The sequence below is a fragment of the Artemia franciscana genome, chromosome 4 (genome assembly GCF_032884065.1).
Source record: "Artemia franciscana chromosome 4, ASM3288406v1, whole genome shotgun sequence".
In the NCBI taxonomy this organism is placed as follows: Eukaryota; Metazoa; Arthropoda; class Branchiopoda; order Anostraca; family Artemiidae; genus Artemia; species Artemia franciscana.
In genome coordinates, this window is record NC_088866.1 from 18,235,084 (window position 1) to 18,254,302 (window position 19,219).

Genomic DNA, 19,219 nt, shown 5'->3' on the forward strand with positions numbered 1-19,219 from the left:
AAACACTTAAAGCGGAGAGATCAGGATGAAACTTGGTGGGAAAAATAAAAACAAGTCAAAAATACGTGACTGACATAACCGGAACGGATCCGCTCTGGATCTGGTGACATATGGGGAGTTGGGGGGGAACCTAAAATCTTGGAAAACTCTTAGAGTGGAGGAATCGGGATGAAACTTGGTGGGAAAAATAAGCAGAAGTCCTAGATACGTGATTGACATAACTGGAATGAATCCGCTCTATTTTGGGGAGTTGGGGGAAGGTTTAATTCTGAAAAATTAGAAAAATGAGGTATTTTAACTTACGATGGAGTGATCGTATCTTAATGAAATTTAATATTTAGAAGGAAATCGTAACTCAGATCTCTCATTTTAAATACCGACTGGATCCATCGTCATTGGGGGGGGGGCAGAAATCTTGGAAAACACTTAAATCGGAGAGATTAGGATGAAACTTGGTGGGAGGAATAAAAAAATGCCCAAGATATGTGACTGACAAACCGGACTGGGTCCGCCCTCTTTGGTGGAGTTGGGGGAGTAAATCGAAAAAATTAGAAAAAATGAGGTATTTTTAACTTGTGAACGGGTGATCAGCTCTTAGTGAAATGTGATATTTAGAAGGATCTTGGGCTTTAGAGCTCTTATTTTAAATCCCGACCAGATCTGGTGACATTGGGGGGAGTTGGAGGGGGAAACCGAAATTCTTGGAAAACGTGAAAATTGAGGCATCTTTATCTTACGAATGTGTGATCGGATCTTAATGAAACTTGATATATAGAAGGATCTTATGTCTCAGATACCCTATTTTCAATTCGAATCGGATCTGGGACATATGAGGTTGGGGGGGGGGACAGAAATCTTGGAAAACGCTTAGAGTGGAGAGATCGGGATGAAACTTGATGGGAAGAATAAGCACAAGTTATAGATACGTGATTGACATAATTGGAACGGATCTGTTCACTTTGGAGGAGCTGGGGGTGTTGACTTAGAAAAATTAAAAAAAACTGAGGAATTTTTAACTTAAGAACGGGTGACCGTATCAGAGCTCTTATTTCAAATCCCGACCAGATTTGTTAACATTGAGGGGAGTTGGAGGAGGAAACCAGAAATCTTTGAAAACGCTTAGAGTAGAGAAATCGGGATGAAACTTGGTGGGTAGAATAAGCAAATGTCTTAGATACGTGACTGACGTAACCGTACTGAATTCACTCTCTTTGGGGGAGTTAGGGGGGGGGGTTCAGTGCTTTGGCGAGTTTGGTGCTTCTGGACGTACTAGGACGATGGAAATTGGTAGGCGTGTCCGGGAGCTGGACAAATTGACTTGATAAAGTCGTTTTCCCCGATCAGACCATCTGGGGGACTGAAGGGAGAGGAAAAAGTAGAAAAAATGAGGTATTTATAACTTAGGAGTGGGTGATCGGATCTTAATGAATTTTGATATTTAGAAGGACCTTGTGACTCAGAGCTCTTATTTTAAATCCCGACCGGCATTAAGCCTCCGATTTTCCTTTTAAATCAATCTATTGATTATTAGAATTTTGCTAGAGTTCATACCGTATGAGCTCTTGGCTCTTGGCTTGTCCGGCCTCGCCACAAGTGCCATATGAGCTCTTAGCTCTTGTTTATTTAGAAAGTCTTAACAGACTTTAATGTTTTGGATGTGCTATCTCCCCTCTGCTGATTCTAATTGTTAATGTCAATTGATTTCTCAAGTCAAGGCTTTAAAAATAAAGCTTAAGTTGTATAAGGAAGCTTTTTATCAAAATAAATCTGAAGGACCTCTTGTTGAGCTTTCATTCCTTTCAGGCTCGTGCTAAAGCTGAAAAACAACGAGCAGACCTTTCTCGGGAGCTCGAGGAGCTCAGTGAGAGACTTGATGAGGCTGGTGGTGCTACTGCTGCCCAAATTGAGCTCAACAAAAAGCGGGAATCAGAGCTTTCCAAACTACGACGTGACCTTGAAGAGTCTAATATTCAGCACGAAAGTGCCCTTGCCAATCTTAGGAAGAAGCACAATGAGGCTGTTTCTGAAATGGGCGAACAGATTGACCAGCTTAACAAACTTAAAGCCAAGTAAGCATAATCGATTCGCTTTCCATGCCTCAATATACAGCAAATGCTTTAATAAAGGCAGAGGTAGGACAAACGTAAATTTTACCTAAATTCGACAACTACTTCTACTTAAGTCATTTTAGTAAGAAAATATTTAAAATTGACGATCTTAAATCTTAGCTCGCGAGGCTGGACATTATTCTAAAACGCTAAATGACACTAACACAAAAAAAAAAAAAAAAAAAAAAAAAAAAAAAAAAAAAAAAAAAAAAAAAAAAAAAACACAGTAAGTCTCATAGCTTATGAGTGTCTTATAGTCTTATAGTTACGATGTTAAGATAAAACATTAAGTGATAACAACACAAAAAAAACACAGTAAGTCTTATAGCTTACAAGTGTGTATATTAAAATAAAACAGTGAGCGATAATAACACCAAAAAATACACAGTAAGTGTTATAGCTTACGAGTGTGTATATTAAGATAAAACATTAAGTGATAATAACACAAAAAAACAAAACAGGAAGTCGTATAGATTACGAGGCTGTACATTACTCTTAAATACTAAGTGACACTAGCACTGAAAAACCTAGTAAGTCTTTTAGCTTATAAGGCTTTAAATTAGTCTAAAACATATGCAATGCCGTTTGTGTAAGGAAAAGACCTCACCAGAATCTTTTGTAGTTTCTTTTGTCTAGTCAGTTGAAACTTTGGCTAGGATTAATGCAGCTTTTATAAAGCAGGTTTAACCTTTTTGATTAGATCTTAGTGTATGTCTATATTTACATCTAAGTGTATCTGTGTTAATTCAAAAGACAACATATAGAAAAAAAATGGGAGTTCAGAAGAATGTGTCTGGATTTTTTTAGTGGTGTTAACAAAAAATTATTCGGACAAGACAAATTTTGTTAAGAAACTGACACGTTCTTAAAGGATTCAGACAAGATCAGTAAATAGGACCAGATCCTTCAATCTGAAAAATTGTGGAGTGTGAATCTCTGCTAGACAAAAAATATCGTATGACACTCTTTGAATTACTGCAATCGAGTATTTTGAATTATGGGCTGGTTATTTTTCTACTGGAAGCAATGTATAGTGAGATTGAAGATAAAAAGGTGAAAACCAGGAAAAGAGGGTGGCTGATAGGTGTAAAAGAAAGAGAATATAAAAAATATTTACAGAGAGAGGGAGAGTGAAAGAGATTGAGAGATACAGCAAGAGAGAGAGAAAGAAATTTATAAACAGCAAGAGATTAGACCTTTTATTCTCTACAGACATATCCTCTTAAATGTTGTTATGTGAGGAGTAAATTTATGCATTATTATATGTAATTCAAATAGTGGACTTGATCATTTTATTTTTATCTTAAACTTCGACGAATATCGGAATTTTTGAGATCGCAAATTTAGATCAATTTCATTCCCCCCCTTTAATTTTGTCATTATGATGTCCATTGTAGTTATTTTTGTAATATTATTGTTTTAATGTTGTTTATGTATTGTTTTGTTATTATTTTTTTAGTTTAAGATATATATAGTATATATAGTACTTCCTACATTTTGTCCATAGCTCTTTCTATTTTTTCTCTAATGGAAGAGTTTAATTTTTGTATTCAATATTCTAAAAGATTTATTGCTACTGAAGGGGCTAATTTATACGCTAATGAAAACGATAACTTAATGCTACTAATAAATATTGTCGCTGTTACGGCTAAAGATCGTGAAATTTTCGCACTTACTTTACTTAAAAACTTTTTTGCATGCTGACCAACGGTCTCCGTTGTGCAGATACCGATATCCTGATTCGATGCGTTCGGCCGGGAGTGCAATATGTAGCTGAGGGCGAATCATCTGACGCTTCGCGTGTTTTCCCACTAGATTCCTCCAGGTATCGATTTAGAATTCGGTTGACTGCAGAGCTTACAGAGTCACGCCATTGACCTCCGTTTCAAACTAAATAACGAGCAACCAGAAGTTGAATCTCCTCCCACCCTCAGCACAACAAGTATATACAAAGCAAAAATTTTCATAATATCCCAAATGAATAGCATATATTTTGGATCGAAGTATTTATTTTTAAATCACTGCCTACTATAACCCTTTCTCTACATTTTCTTAATCTTTTCACGTGTCTTCTGTTTTTGGTTGAATCTTAAAGCGTGTTAGAATTGGTATTTCTTTCACTTCTTCTTAAAAAAAATAATGCTTACATGTATATACCATAATCTCGCATCATAGGTCGGAGAAAGATCGTTCACATATGGCAAATGAGGTTAATGAAATTCGCCGGGCAATGGACCATCAATCAGTTGAAAAGGTGAAAATAGCATGGACTTATCCTCAAATCTATTCTATGTTGAATCACTCGTATTTTGAAGAATCAATAAGCACTAATTCCTAACGTTTACTTTAATTGTTAACACCCACCTCCTTCACTCTAACTTTCTGCTAACTGTCATCTTAACTGATTGTTACTATACTGGCCTGTTAAAAAAGAGTGACGTTTTTTCTAAACCATAAAGTTAAAAATATACCTCCCTTTATTGTTTAGCCCTGACAGCCTATCAACTAGGGGACTGATAGGCCATAAAAGAGAATATGGCCAGGTAGTAGAACATGCGGATTTGATAGATTCGACCTACTGAATCATGGCTCTTACCGAGTTGTAGATTGCTTAGAGAGTATTTTACCACCTCATTCCCTGATGGACCAAGTAGAGTAAACAAACCCTTTATTTATTTTACATTTTGTAGAAATAAATTGAGCCAAGTAAATTAAATTTTCAGGAATTATTTCAAAAATCAACTCTTTAAAAAATGTTGACCGAGCTCAATGACTTATCTTTAAATTATTGGGTAAATTTTGGTCCGGAAAGGGACTCTTAACTTGCCTGCTATGCAATGGTATTCGCCACTTGTGTGGAACTTCATTATTTTCACACAAAATAGCTAGCCTAAAATAGTAACGGTAAGTACGAAGTGGCAAAGCCAATACAGTTATTTATTGCATCTGTGTGAGTCACTTTTTTCTATCTGGATGTAATCACTATTAGCTAACAATCTAATTTCTTACTAATTTTTATAAGGGCTGAAAAGGATCGTGGCCAAATGAAGGTCCAGGTTGATGAAATGAAAGCAGCAACTGATCATGTCACTGCAGAAAAGGTATATCGAGAACTTTCAGCTTTATGTCATGGAATGTTACTAGTTTACTGCTAGAATATTACTAGTTTATGATCCTAAAAGCATTGCAAGAAAATAGAGTGCACATACCAAAGATACAAAATTTTACTAAAAGTAAATTCAAAGATGGGATAACAGGCATTAAAGATTTGAAGACAACAATCGAAATTTTAGCATAGGAATTCATGCCCCAAAAATATTCTTGGACTCGGTTCAATTCAACACTAAATTAAGCAAATCCTGTAACTATCCTAATGTCGTTTTGGAAAGAATTAAAATGTTATGATATATAAATTGGAAAAAGCGTAAAATATTGAACAAAATAAATTGCTTACTTAGACTTAGGTCTTTTTATGCCGATCAGTGCATAAGACGACAATTGCGCCACTTCATCGTGACTTCTCCTGTGCTTGGATCTAAGACCTTTAGGATTAAATATAAACAAAAAAGTTTATGAAGTACTGCTGGGCAAAAGTTTTGAGAAGTTTTTTGAAAAAAAGAGAGATAAATAAAACCACTAAAGAATTTACTCAGTTTTCTATTTGGAATTTTTAGTTTCAAATAAAAAACTTTTCTGTTATTGCTGAAAAATTGATATTGTTCTGGAATCTCCTCAGCTAATATAAAAATCCACATCAATGTATAAATTTCCTAACAGATTTACAATTTTGGATCTTGATTCATAGTAAAAATTGCTTCATTTGAAATTATTTCTTGTAGCATAAGACTTATTATTTTCTTCCATTTTTTTTAGAGTGAGAATTTATTGAGTTGGCCTCCATTATTTAGATTCTTATGTGCGTTTTATGTAAGATTAGCCTAGATAAAGTCTCTCCCCCCTCTCTCTCTCTCTTTCTCTCTTTCTCTCTCTCTCTCTCTCTCTCTCTTTTCTCTCTCTCTCTCTCTCTCTCTCTCGCATCCCCCTCTTTGCAATGCAATGCTTTAGGAGTGGAGATGTTTCAGAATGTCATTATAAAAGAGTAATGAATTAGTGACCTGACCTTAATAATGGTAACTCGATTTCGTTGACAATGGTAATTTTGCTAATAGTAGTTAATTTGCTGTATGAACAAACTAATACTATCGAATTTTTTTTCGAAGTAAAATATCGGTCCAGTTATAAAATATTAGTATCTTCTATCAGAATCTTAAACTTGGATGGTTAACATGTATCTCATTTGTGCAAGACTTTTTTTTAAACAGCTTATTTGATCTATACACAGTAAAAGAATGATGTTACATTTCAACATATGAGGAATCGAATAAAGAACTATTAACGAGTAAGGGTTCTCATTGAAGTAGTGAATGTCAAAACGAAAAAAAGTAAAGAAGAGAGAAACGAGGATAAGATAAGGCAGAAAAAAACCAATTGTTTTTACTGGCTTGTATTATCCTCGTTTATTTCTTCTTTACTGTTTGTCTTTTTATCAGGAATAGCCTGGGTGTCTCAGAAATTATTTAGTAGTGAATGTGGGGCCAAAGTGCGTTGGTCGAAGGGGCATGCTGAAAATATCTGTTTTAGTTTGCTTTGTCGATGATGGGCCTTGGTGGATGAAATCTCTGCTTACTACGCATTTTCGCAATAGTATAAGTTGACTTAAATATTCCAGAAAAAGCAGGCAGCATAAATTTTCATGTTGCCTTCCCCAGGCTCCTCTTACAGGAGAATCAAGCCTCTTGAGGAGCCCTTCAAACCCTTATCTTACGTCTTATGTATCTAAACATTTGCTCCTCTCTATTTTCGATATAATAAGGTAGTGGACTGTTAGTAATTCCTTTATTGCATTTAATGCAATATTACATTTAAACTGTTTATTTATTAAAGGCCGGATTAGAGAAGTTGAACAAACAGTTAATGCAGCACAACAATGAAGTGCAGGCGAAATTCGATGAAGCGAACAGAAGCTTGAATGACTTTGATGCAGCCAAGAAAAAGCTTCAAATCGAGAACTCCGACCTTCTCAGGCAGCTTGAAGATGCTGAGTCGCAAATTTCACAGCTCTCTAAGCTCAAGATATCCCTTACTACACAACTTGAGGACACTAAACGCATGGCTGATGAGGAAGCCAGAGTATGTGAAATTTGATTTTTTCAGCTCTTTCTTATAGTTTTATGGTATCTCATATATTCTTTTTCATTTACTAATCTTTTTAATGTTGAAACGTAAAGTAGAATGTTGAAACGTAAACGTGATATATATATATATATATATATATATATATATATATATATATATATATATATATATATATATATATATATATATATATATATATATATATATATATATATATATATATATATATATATATATATATATATGACTGACTTAACACTTACACTTTATATTTTACAATTATTTATATATTGTCCTCTATTTGGTTTGTTTCAAACATAAAAAGATTTGACTAAGTGCCATTTGTAAAAATTTTGCCGCGTCTATTTTTCTTTAACTGTAAGTTTTTCCTAAAAGAAGAAACAGCAGTAAGAACAAAATAAAAAAGTTTTAAGACGCATATAAATTTTTTTATAATTTTTAAATTAATTGAGATATAAAGGAGATTCAGTTTTCTTTTCTTTGGGATTGTGGCCAATAGCCATAATTTAAAATTTTTTACAAAATTAAGCAGAAGTAAATATTTCATAAATCCAAAACTTTAAGATTTCTCAGGAAATTGCAGATTAAGTATATTTTTGTTATTTCAAATTTGAAGCAAAGATAATACCTCACAATTCAATTTTAACCTTCAGATGTATTCTTAAAGTAAAAGTTTGAAAGCTAAAAATTGAATTTGGAGTCTTTTATGCTTTTTCATACAGTTCTTCTTCCGTACTTCTTTGTTATCTTATTTTTATTTCTATTTTTGCACCATTTCATCTTTCCAATGTTTTTCTTTGCAATTCTCTTATGTCATTTCTAAATACTTTTTCTTCGTGTATTCCCTTCCTTCAAACTATTTTTTTCCCTCAGGAACGCGCTACCCTGTTGGGTAAATTCCGAAACCTTGAACACGACCTTGATGGACTTCGTGAAGCTCAAGAAGAAGAAGCTGAAGCCAAGGCTGATCTCCAGCGCCAACTAAGCAAGACTAATGCTGAGCTTCAAATGTGGCGTGGCAAGTACGAGTCTGAGGGTGTTGCACGTGCAGAAGAACTAGAAGACGCTAAGTGAGTCATTATTGGTTTTTTCATATTTTTTTTGTAAACTCAACAAGTTTCGGCTTTGTGTTCTAGATTGTATAACCTTATTCTATTTAAGTGAGGGAACTCATAACTATATAGAAGTTTGAGTTTTTTTTTGGGGGGGTTGAGGTAGGAAGCGAACCACATTCATCATTTGTATTGCAATAGTGCTGCCTAAGTAAAGAGTGATGTGAGCACAATGTATTGTTTTTAAAAACTAAAATGATGTAAAGAATAAATAAATCAATGACAATAAAAATAAAAGAAAAACGTAAGTTCAATCTGACTCCCAAGAGTCTTGTAAAAACTATCCTTTTGAAATCAGCATGCGAAAACACATCTCATATGTGCTAATACCCTGTGCTAATATTATATCAACTAATAAGCAAGGTAAGCAAAGGTAAGAGAGGTAAGCAAAGGTAATAAGAGGTAAGCAAGGTAGTTTATGCAAGGTAAGATGCATTATAAATCCAGTAAAACAGGTAGAGGGTATTTTCAAAAAAAACACTAGATATCCAAGTCAATGCTACTTGGATTGGTATTAGAATAGCTGATTTTCTTCTTTTTGTTTCTTGATTTATTCAAAGTTGTCTGTCTCAAACAATTGTTTTTTTTTCTAGTCATTCAAGTAAGATAACTGTGCATTTCGTGAGAAACAATAAGAATTTACAGCGTTAATATCCAATATAGTGTTAATTCTTGTTCGGTGTTCTATTAAAATTTGTGCAATGTTCCCATAATTTCCAAAACCTTTATTTATCTTTGCTTTTCTAACGTATTTAACTCTCCCCCCGAAATACCCCTCCCTTGTATATAATTTATAGTATAAGCTTGCGCTTGAAGTGCGTGCTTGGGGATAGAAGAAAAATGCGTGAACTGTGTTTGCATATCAAGAATTATTTTTAAACTAAAGGCGTAAGATTTTCTGGTGGTTTCATTATATGGGAACCTTTAAGATCATATACACCTAATTCTAGTTATTTTAACAGTATTCTAACTACACGAGTGTTCTATAGGTGTGTGCTTTATCTTTCTTTCGCCAGAATGTCCTGTACAACTCTTGCCATGATTGATGCCACTAAAAAAAAAACTGATCGGAATATTACGCGTACTGCCCCAATGTGATTTCTCGTATTGCTTAAATTAAATCTTAAAAGCTTTATCTGGGGTAAATTGTCACATTTGCCCCTCCCGCTTACTCTGCTGAAGTATTCCCCAGAAGACCAGTTCCTTTAAGAAGCTACAAACTATTTTGAGAGAAGTTCCAGCCTTTTTATGCAGTAAAATGACACTGATAGATCCCAAGGAAATTGTGCATTCATGTTATTTCCATGGGGTAGGAGGAAAGTATTGCCCACCTCAATTCTATGCCACTCATCATCATGAGCAGTATGGAAATAGTGACGAAGACCACACTGCCTTTCCATGTCAAACAAACACAAAAGTAGAAACAATAGGGAATTTTTTCAAGACAGTGGAGTCCAGGTTTAACTTCGTTGAAGTAAGGATGCTAGGGCTGTTTTTACAAAGTTTTTGAAAACATTATTAGTTTTAATTCTTAAAATTTAGTGTAAGTTTATATATATGTATATATTTTTTTTCTTGTATTGTACTGAAGACGGCTCTTGGATATAGGGCCAAAATATCCACTGAATTGAGTTCCACTATCTTAAAGAAAAAGAGATTCCCTATTGTTTCTACTTTTGTGTTTGTTTGATATGAACCGTGTGGTATTGTGAGTCCGAAATCCCAAGGCTTAGCGTTTACATATTTCTACATTTGCAGGAGAAAACTTCAGGCGCGCCTGCATGAAGCTGAAGAAACAATCGAAAGTCTTAGTGGTAAGGTAGTAGCCCTTGAAAAGGTGAAGCAGCACCTAAGCCATGAGCTAGAAGACATACACGTTGAAGTCGATCGAGCCAACTCCTTGGCTTCTCAAATGGAGAAACGTGGCAAGAATTTCGATAAAGTAGTTGCCGAATGGAAACTCAAGGTATGCCGCCCCTAGTTAAGCTATTAAAAATTAATTAGTCAACTTCAAAATTAACTAATTAAAATTTAAAAATCAGCTTAAAATTTTTAATTAGTATTAAGATTTAACAACAAAAACAAAAAATCTGAAACATAAGAATTAGAATAGTCTGTTACTTCTACACAAGCATATAGCTGTGCACAAATAAAAGAAAAAACAATTCTTAAGTATTGATTAGCAATAGTACTGAATATCTTTCCTTACTGATGAATGTCTTCGTCTATAAAATATTCAGTATTTTTAAAGTGTCTAAAACCATTATTTTTGTGTTTGTAGAATATCTAAAACCCAAAAATACAATAGATTATCAATCCGACGCAAATTAAAAGCTGTGCATAAATAAAACCAAAAATGAATGCTGATCGTTTATAAAGTACTATATCTTAATGTTGTTATGTCAAAATAGTTACTAGTAATTTGTACAGGCGTGAGATTACCTGTCTCTCAGTCAGGTTGGAAGTATACAGGTTTCTTTAAGAAAAACGCTGGGGAAAGTGCTTTGATAAAAGTTTAAAAAATTGTTTAAATGCCTGCATAAATATTACACAATACTTCATATGGGTGGGATATGTATATCTTCATATTTATACCTTATTCAGTCAATCATACCGTGCCCATGTTTGAGCGCAAGCATTATAGTTTACAGCAATATATATAGGTATGAAATAAGCCCGTGTTATCACAAGTCCTATCTTATATACGTCACTGCCTCATTTAGTCACTCACACTTTCTGTATAACCGGTTATGTCCCAACTTTCAGTCAGTCACTAATAAGAATAAAAGTATACGAGGTTGGGCAACGGGTAGCTAAAGCTCAAAATCAAGCGAGTATCTATCAATGTATAGATTGTGCACTTAATAGCACACAATGTAGTTTTATTAAAATAAATTTCTGTATTTTGGTAAGTTTACATCATTTTATTTCACGGCTGGAGCTTCAGAAAATCGAGGACAGCGCTGCCCCCCTTTTTCCGAAATAACTCATGAATTGAAGAAGCGATGGAAATCGCTTGGAGCTGAGTCTTGACTAAATAGAGTGTTTCAAGAATTTTGTATTTAAAGTGTCCAAGGAGCTGCTGAGTTACGTGAGGCCTTTAAAAATGGGTATTACCATGGACCAGAGCAATTCTAGGAGTCAGTATTCCTCATCCTCAATTTTGAAACGGTCTACGTAGAAATCAAGAGGTTTCACGATAAGAATCTACAGTAATTGTTGCTGCATAATTATTCAAGTAGTGGCGGATTTTGGCCTAAAAAATGATTGCCATAACATTGCGGATTCTGTCCTTTTTTTAAATTTTATTTCGGGGGGGGGGATTTATATGCATCCATTGTTGATTATTTTTTAACATCGACCATATAGTCGTGAGCTAGCACCGATTGATCTATAATGAGAGGATAAAGATGATGTATTGCCATCGATAATCCTGAATATATGCTAATAATACGTCATAAATAATTAGATGCTACTCAGTGTGATTTATTATGTTTGACACCCAAATCTTCCCAGGATAAGGTAGCGCTTCCAAACTGTCAAGGAGCTCGTAACAAACATTGTGGCTCACATCAAATCATTGGTGGTGAATTTTTATGAAAGAGGGCGTTATCTAGTTTATACACAGATTTGATCAATGGCTCAGTCAATAAGGGGGTAAAGTCATTAGAGGTCAAAGCTCTTGTATTATAATTTTGTTTGAAAAAGTAAGTAAATGTTATCATTTGCATCGAAGTTCCTCTCGTGAAACAGCTTCTTGTTTTTAGCCTTTCCTTATGAATCCTTTTCTTATCAAATTTGATATGTTACTAATTTTTTTTTTTATGGAATAGTCTTGGACCAGAACGGACTGATTTATATTTTATATTTTGATTTGAAAAAGTGGCTTTGAAGAGGGGAGGTGTTAGTGCTTCTAAACTGTCGAGGAGGTGTTAGTGTTCTAAACACCTCCTTGATTAGAGACGCGTATACCAGACGCATGGTCATAGTTTCATAAAAGAGGGGAGGTGTTAGTGTTCTAAACACCTCCTTGATTAGAGACGCGTATACCAGACCCGTAGTCATAGTTTCATAAAAGAAGGGAGGTGTTAGTGTTCTAAACACCTCCTTGATTAGAGACGCGTATACCAGACCCGTAGTCATAGTTTCATAAAAGAGGGGAGGTGTTAGTGTTCTAAACACCTCCTTGATTAGAGACGCGTATACCAGACGCGTGGTCATAGTTTCATAAAAGAGGGGAGGTGTTAGTGTTCTAAACACCTCCTTGATTAGAGACGCGTATACCAGACGCGTAGTCATAGTCTCATAAAAGAGGGGAGGTGTTAGTGTTCTAAACACCTCCTTGATTAGAGACGCGTATACCAGACGCATGGTCATAGTTTCATAAAAGAGGGGAGGTGTGAGTGATCTATCACCTCCTTGATTAGAGACGCGTATACCAGACCCGTAGTCATAGTTTCATAAAAGAGGGGAGGTGTTAGTGTTCTAAACACCTCCTTGATTACAGACGCGTATACCAGACGCGTGGTCATAGTTTCATAAAAGAGGGGAGGTGTTAGTGTTCTAAACACCTCCATGATTAGAGACGCGTATACCAGACGCGTAGTCATAGTCTCATAAAAGAGGGGAGGTGTTAGTGTTCTAAACACCTCCTTGATTAGAGACGCGTATACCAGACGCGTGGTCATAGTTCCATAAAAGAGGGGAGGTGTTAGTGTTCTAAACACCTCCTTGATTAGAGACGTGTATACCAGACGCGTGGTCATAGTTTCATAAAAGAGGGGAGGTGTTTGTGTTCTAAACTGTCATAACAAACCATCGCAGCTTGCTTCAAATATTTGGTGGCGAGATTTTATACAGAGGGCGTTACAAAGCTGGTATTTAGATTTGACAAACGCCTCAGTCGTCAAGGGAATAACGATTGAAAAGCAACCTTGATTGCATGTCACTTTTGTCGAAGTTGTTACTTTTGTTAATCACTTTTCATATCTTGGAAGGTAACGAATTTTAATTGATTTGACTTTTAAAAATCATTGCCTTTGTTTTCGTTCAAATGTGTATGTATTCAAATTACCAATATAGGAACACTATTTCTTTTTTTCTCCCCGCATTATTGCTTTTAATACGTTATTTATATAATGTTTTTGAGGGCTAAAAAGAAATATTTTGCTTTAAAGCGTAGAATTGAAACATTGTTTCTTCATGTGCGTCTCTAATGCTAATCTCTCTTCCTTAATATCAAGTTGATCAATATCACTAATATAAATACCCTGTATTAAGTATATAACTTGTATTAAGTATATGACCTATACCAAAATAAATTATATATCCTAATATATAAAATTGCCTAATGAATAATTATATATAATACATACTACTAAATTATGTATACATATATATATATATATATATATATATATATATATATATATATATATATATATATATATATATATATATATATATATATATATATATATATATATATATATATGTATATATATATATATATATATATATATATATATATATATATATATATATATATATATATATATATATATATAACATATATATATATACATATATATATATATATATATATATACATATATATATATATATATATATATATATTATATATATACATATATATACATATATATATATATATATATATATATATATATATATATATATATATATATATATATAGTATTTACCAATATAAAATATATTAGTATACAGGTTAAATTAGATATCCGAGTTTACCAGAAAATTAGAATTTGTTAATTTTAGGTTGATGACCTTTCTGCTGAACTCGATGCCAGCCAAAAGGAATGCCGAAACTTTTCCACTGAACTCTTCCGGCTCAAAGGAGCCTATGACGAAAGCGTTGAGCAGCTTGATGCCCTCCGCAGGGAAAACAAAAATCTTGCCGATGAGATCAAGGATCTGATGGATCAAATTGGAGAAGGTAGGTTAAAAGCTTTCATGAGATTGAGAGAGAGAAAGACGGAGAGGGTGAGTGAGAGAAAGAGAACAAACCAATGTAAAAGAAACACCTTAAGATACGATGGGGGGTGGGGCTTTATATCTTCATGAAGTATTAGTTTTGAGCCTTATATTAGCAACGAAAATTTAGGAAAATAAAAACTTAATATAAAATGAATAAAAATTCGATGTTAATTTATTATGAAATTCAACTCTAATTCTTCTGGTTGATAAAGATACTAATCATTTATGATCATTTAAGAGATCTTCGAAATTCAGTGTTTGATTAAATACTAACTATGCTCTATAAAGCTTTTCAACCCGTCAAAGAGAGTTTCCTCTCTCCAGAGGATTGATGACAAAAAAAAAAGACCCCTCTGCTACCATAATCGTTACGATGTTAAGTTAAACCTTCATTAATAATGCACGCAAACGAGAGCAAATTCAAGGGTAAATAGGGATGAGCATTGCTCTCAATAAACTTTGCATAATGTAGACATTTATTTCTTCGTGCTGTGTACCAAGGGCAGTCAAAACAAAATCTGATTGTTTGAATCGATGAAGCGAACACACCCTAAAGATACATCAACTATATACATGTGCAAGTATACATGAATACACATACAGCATACACAAGCAGTAAAATGCAATAAATGAAATTGAAATTATCGCAATTCCTCGTTGAACATAAAAAATAATCAAATATAATTACAAGAAGCTTTATTGAACTTAGAGCCAGGCAAGGCCGTATCCAGAAAGGCGATACCATGGTTTGAGCCTCTCCCCCCCCAAAAAAAAGAATCCCACCTCGTAGTTACGTAACAAAAATGAATATAAACAAAATTTTTGGCATATTTTTTAAGTTTTTCTGTAACCCTCCCCTTCCCCCATAAAAAAATGGGCGCGCCCTTGGAGTCAGATGTTGTGTCTTTTAGTATTTTTCTGTAACCATATCTAATGCAGATTCCTAAACTTTCCAAAAGAACCCGCAATATATGTTATTATCATCTTTTTTTATACATAGAAAGGGAGTGTTGTGTAAGAAATTATTTAGCTAGGTTCCGTTGTGAAATTTCTGCGCTTGCCATTTTAATCAGTTATATGATTATGAGGACCAAATTGGCGACGAATAAGAAATCACACTTTTTAAAAAAATGCAACAGGATATTGTAGAAAGAATTGGCGTATATTTCGAAGTATTTTTGTCGTCTTCCCTCAGTGCCAAAAAATTCGATGTGGAAAAAAGCTATAATTATGAAATATAAAATGAAGACTAAAGAAGCCAAAGATTCAATAAAAAAAAACTAAGTAAAAATAAACACTAAAAACTAAGAAAATCCACAAGCACTTAAATCCATACCAAAGTGGTATTCAGATGAATGTCTAGGTAGACTTGCATGTCTTAAAACATGCCTGTCAAGATATCAACAAGCTTGGCTGTAACAAGCTACATCCAGCCATCTAATTTGAGAGTCTAGAACTCTGTGTCTAGGATTTCAGATTTTACCAATCCGGAAGCCCCTTTTGCGCTATATTTAGCACATGCACCTAAGAGTGGCGGTCGTCTAAATATCGTCCATGCTTAAGCAAGTGCATAACTAGACATGTATGTCATGGTTTGGAAATTTTGCTCTTTTTGGACGTGAATGGTATTTAATCAACTTTTTTTTTTATCTTTTTCGATCTTACCCTTTAGTCCTTCGGATAAAAATTTTAGATTTTCCTCTTTAAGCATTCCGTATACATAGTATTTTTTAAAATATAGTATATATAGTATTTTTAAGCAGTATCCGTATATAGTATTTCGTCTAAGGATCAAAGAAATCATTGAGTAGTCTATGTATTACTCAGTGGGTCAAAGTAACAGTAGAATCAATGTCGTTGTGGTTGTATGGGACAAAAAATAGATATATTTTCGATTGATCAAAGTTGTATGTCATCTTTTTTGAGAAAAGAAGTTGAAAAGGTGTTTAAAGCCAAGCCATGAAGGAAGTGCACATTGTGATGTATCTTTTCAGCATAACAAATGAGTTTTGAGACTACTTTCAGAAGAGGAATACTAAATTAATGGGGATAATTTCCTTGTATGTTCTTTTTCTTGTGTAAGTGATTCTTACACAGCTATGATGTATTTAGAGTTGATGATCACTGTTGAAAATGAAAGATAAAGTAAATATTTGATTAGAAATGAGACTAATAATTCAGGTTCTGAGCCAAGTTTGTCGGTTTGAGAGCAAAAAGAATACTTTAAAGGCTTTCTGGATCAAAGGACTGAATACTGAAGAGATCAGTATGAAACAGTCATGTGTTTTTTCTTGGCACACATTTGTGCCACACCTTTTACATTTTTGTGGTTCTTAACTCTTCTTGGTCTTCGAGACTACCGAACAGTCCCTATTTTCAGTTTGTAATTTTGTTTTTTAAAGTACTTATTTTATACAGATTATGAATTATTATTCTCAATAATTTGTTTTCTGCTTTAGGTGGACGCAACGTGCACGAAATTGAGAAACAACGCAAACGTCTTGAAGTTGAGAAGGAAGAACTCCAAGCTGCTTTGGAAGAGGCTGAATCTGCTCTTGAACAAGAAGAAAACAAAGTCCTCCGTGCCCAACTTGAGCTTAGCCAAGTTCGCCAAGAGATTGACCGCCGCATTCAAGAGAAAGAAGAGGAATTTGAAAACACCCGCAAGAATCATCAACGTGCTCTCGACTCTTTGCAGGCATCTCTTGAAGCTGAAGCTAAGGGCAAAGCTGAGGCACTCAGGATGAAGAAGAAGCTCGAATCTGATATCAATGAGCTTGAGATTGCCCTTGATCATGCCAACAAGGCCAATGCTGAAGCTCAAAAGAATATTAAGAGGTGAGTAACGTACAAATATAAAATTTATATAGAGGGTAAATATTCGCCTTTTCTCATACACCTATACCCACTGCTTTTATTTGAATGCTGTACTTGAAGCGCTTGCAAACGATTTGACCTCGAATTTGTAACGTTTGGCGTTCTTTTTTCTACATCCGGGTAGCAGCGGTAGCTAGCAACCTAGTAAGAGACTGTCACGTCCAATACCAAGAAATATAAAAACCCATAACTCTTAAAAATAGAGTCAAATCAAACAAGGAGTACACTACTAGAACCGTCCTGTCCGGAACCCCTATATAGGAAACTTACCGTCCCTAGGCTTGAATAACGAGGAAAATACATTGGCTTGAAAATCAAGAGAAGTGGCTGCCACGATACTCTTCATATACGGCATCTTTTTTTGGTTTTTTCTTCTTTTCCGCATCAGATAGCTTGGAACTGGAACATCATAGAGAGCTGCTTAATAGCTGTTATTAAAGGAAATTGAAAGGGGATTTAAAACCTTTTGTAATTGAAGAAAAATCATTTTAAAATTCAATCAATTTTTTACGGAAGAATACCGTTTCCTATAGCAATGTAGTAGCTTTTGTTATTATAAAATCAGGAATTTGTCACCTTTGCGTGCTTTTGTAATTAAAATTTATAGTAAAGGATGAACTCTAGCCTAGAGTAACTGAAATATTGGAGATTATATAAATAAATTAAGAAGCTAAACACAAATAATGCTAAACAGCTTAAGAGAATGCAGGATTTACTTCCTTGGAACTAACATTTGAATTTTTACGGGTTTCTTTAAATATGGGCTAGCTTGTGGATTTCATGCTTAAGCTTCCCCCAGACCCAACCAAGTTTAAAACTAATGCTGAAAAATAAAAAAAAACCTAAAAGCTTATAATATCACTATTAAGAGGTCAATGCCATACAGATAACAAATTTATAAAAACAGCTAATATTTTTTTCACTCGATTTTTTTTTTATTCGATTTTGTCTTTTTTGATACCAGAGGTTTTTTGGCCATCGATAAAATAAATACTGAAAGAGAAGATTAATACCGGTTGTCCATATCTCTTGGTGTTAGGATAGACGAGAATTCCTATAAAAGCCTGGCCGATTGGTTTTTATTTTTTCCTTCTTTTATGGTAAATAGTAAAATCAAATAGTATATTTTGGGCTCAGCATTTGGTTTATTAGGGATGGTGATACGAAGATGTAGCAAAGAAATGTTACTTTGAAAGGATATCGGAATTTTAATATTAGAGCTGTCGACCAGGATAGCGTAAGAATCGGATTTTAGTTCAACCCACCACATAGGTAGAAATCCACAGCCTTATCCAAAGCTTCCGAGAAGCTAGGACTGCCTTTAGTTTCCCTTGACTAGACTGTATCTACGATTAGTCTTATTACAGGTACTCGTCTATATCCCCTTTCAGAACTGCGATTTTTGCTGGAGCTAACTTTGGCAGTCAAGGATGGCCTTTAGATCGATTTTAGCGTTTCTGTTCTGATAACAAGCTAGATCAATCGAGCCTACTCATTGAGCAAATAAAGGGGTATATAATATTTGTGAGAAATATGGGTAAGATAATGTATGAAAAGTGAGCAAGATAAAGTGCAGGCTGATTAATCGAGCCTACTCATTGAGCAAGTAAAGGGGTATATAATATTTGTGAGATATATGGGTAAGATAATGTATGAAAAGTGAGCAAGATAAAGTGCAGGCTGATCAATCGAGCCTACTCATTGAGCAAGTAAAGGGGTATATAATATTTGTGAGAAATATGGGTAAGATAATGTATAAAAAGTGAGCAAGATAAAGTGCAGGCTGATCAATCGAGCCTACTCATTGAGCAATTAAAGGGGTATATAATATTTGTGAGAAATATGGGTAAGATAATGTATAAAAAATGAGCAAGATAAAGTGCAGGC

The 19,219-nt window shown here is 34.2% G+C and overlaps 1 protein-coding gene across 15 annotated transcripts in view; it reads left to right on the forward strand.

The window, feature by feature from the left end:
- The window catches only part of LOC136026090 (myosin heavy chain, muscle-like), a 125,038-nt gene that overhangs the window by 93,980 nt on the left and 11,839 nt on the right, over window positions 1–19,219 (forward strand). For 10 of the 15 annotated variants that reach the window (XM_065702303.1, XM_065702305.1, XM_065702302.1 and 7 more), the window contains exons 24-30: window positions 1,804–2,069; window positions 5,131–5,209; window positions 7,053–7,298; window positions 8,199–8,395; window positions 10,196–10,403; window positions 14,237–14,414; window positions 16,915–17,293. In XM_065702303.1, coding sequence (XP_065558375.1) covers window positions 1,804–2,069; window positions 5,131–5,209; window positions 7,053–7,298; window positions 8,199–8,395; window positions 10,196–10,403; window positions 14,237–14,414; window positions 16,915–17,293 — 1,553 coding nt within the window. Of the gene's footprint in view, window positions 1–1,803; window positions 2,070–4,283; window positions 4,363–5,130; window positions 5,210–7,052; window positions 7,299–8,198; window positions 8,396–10,195; window positions 10,404–14,236; window positions 14,415–16,914; window positions 17,294–19,219 lie in introns of all 15 variants that reach the window. The other 5 variants (XM_065702301.1, XM_065702306.1, XM_065702308.1 and 2 more) reach the window with 1 other exon arrangement.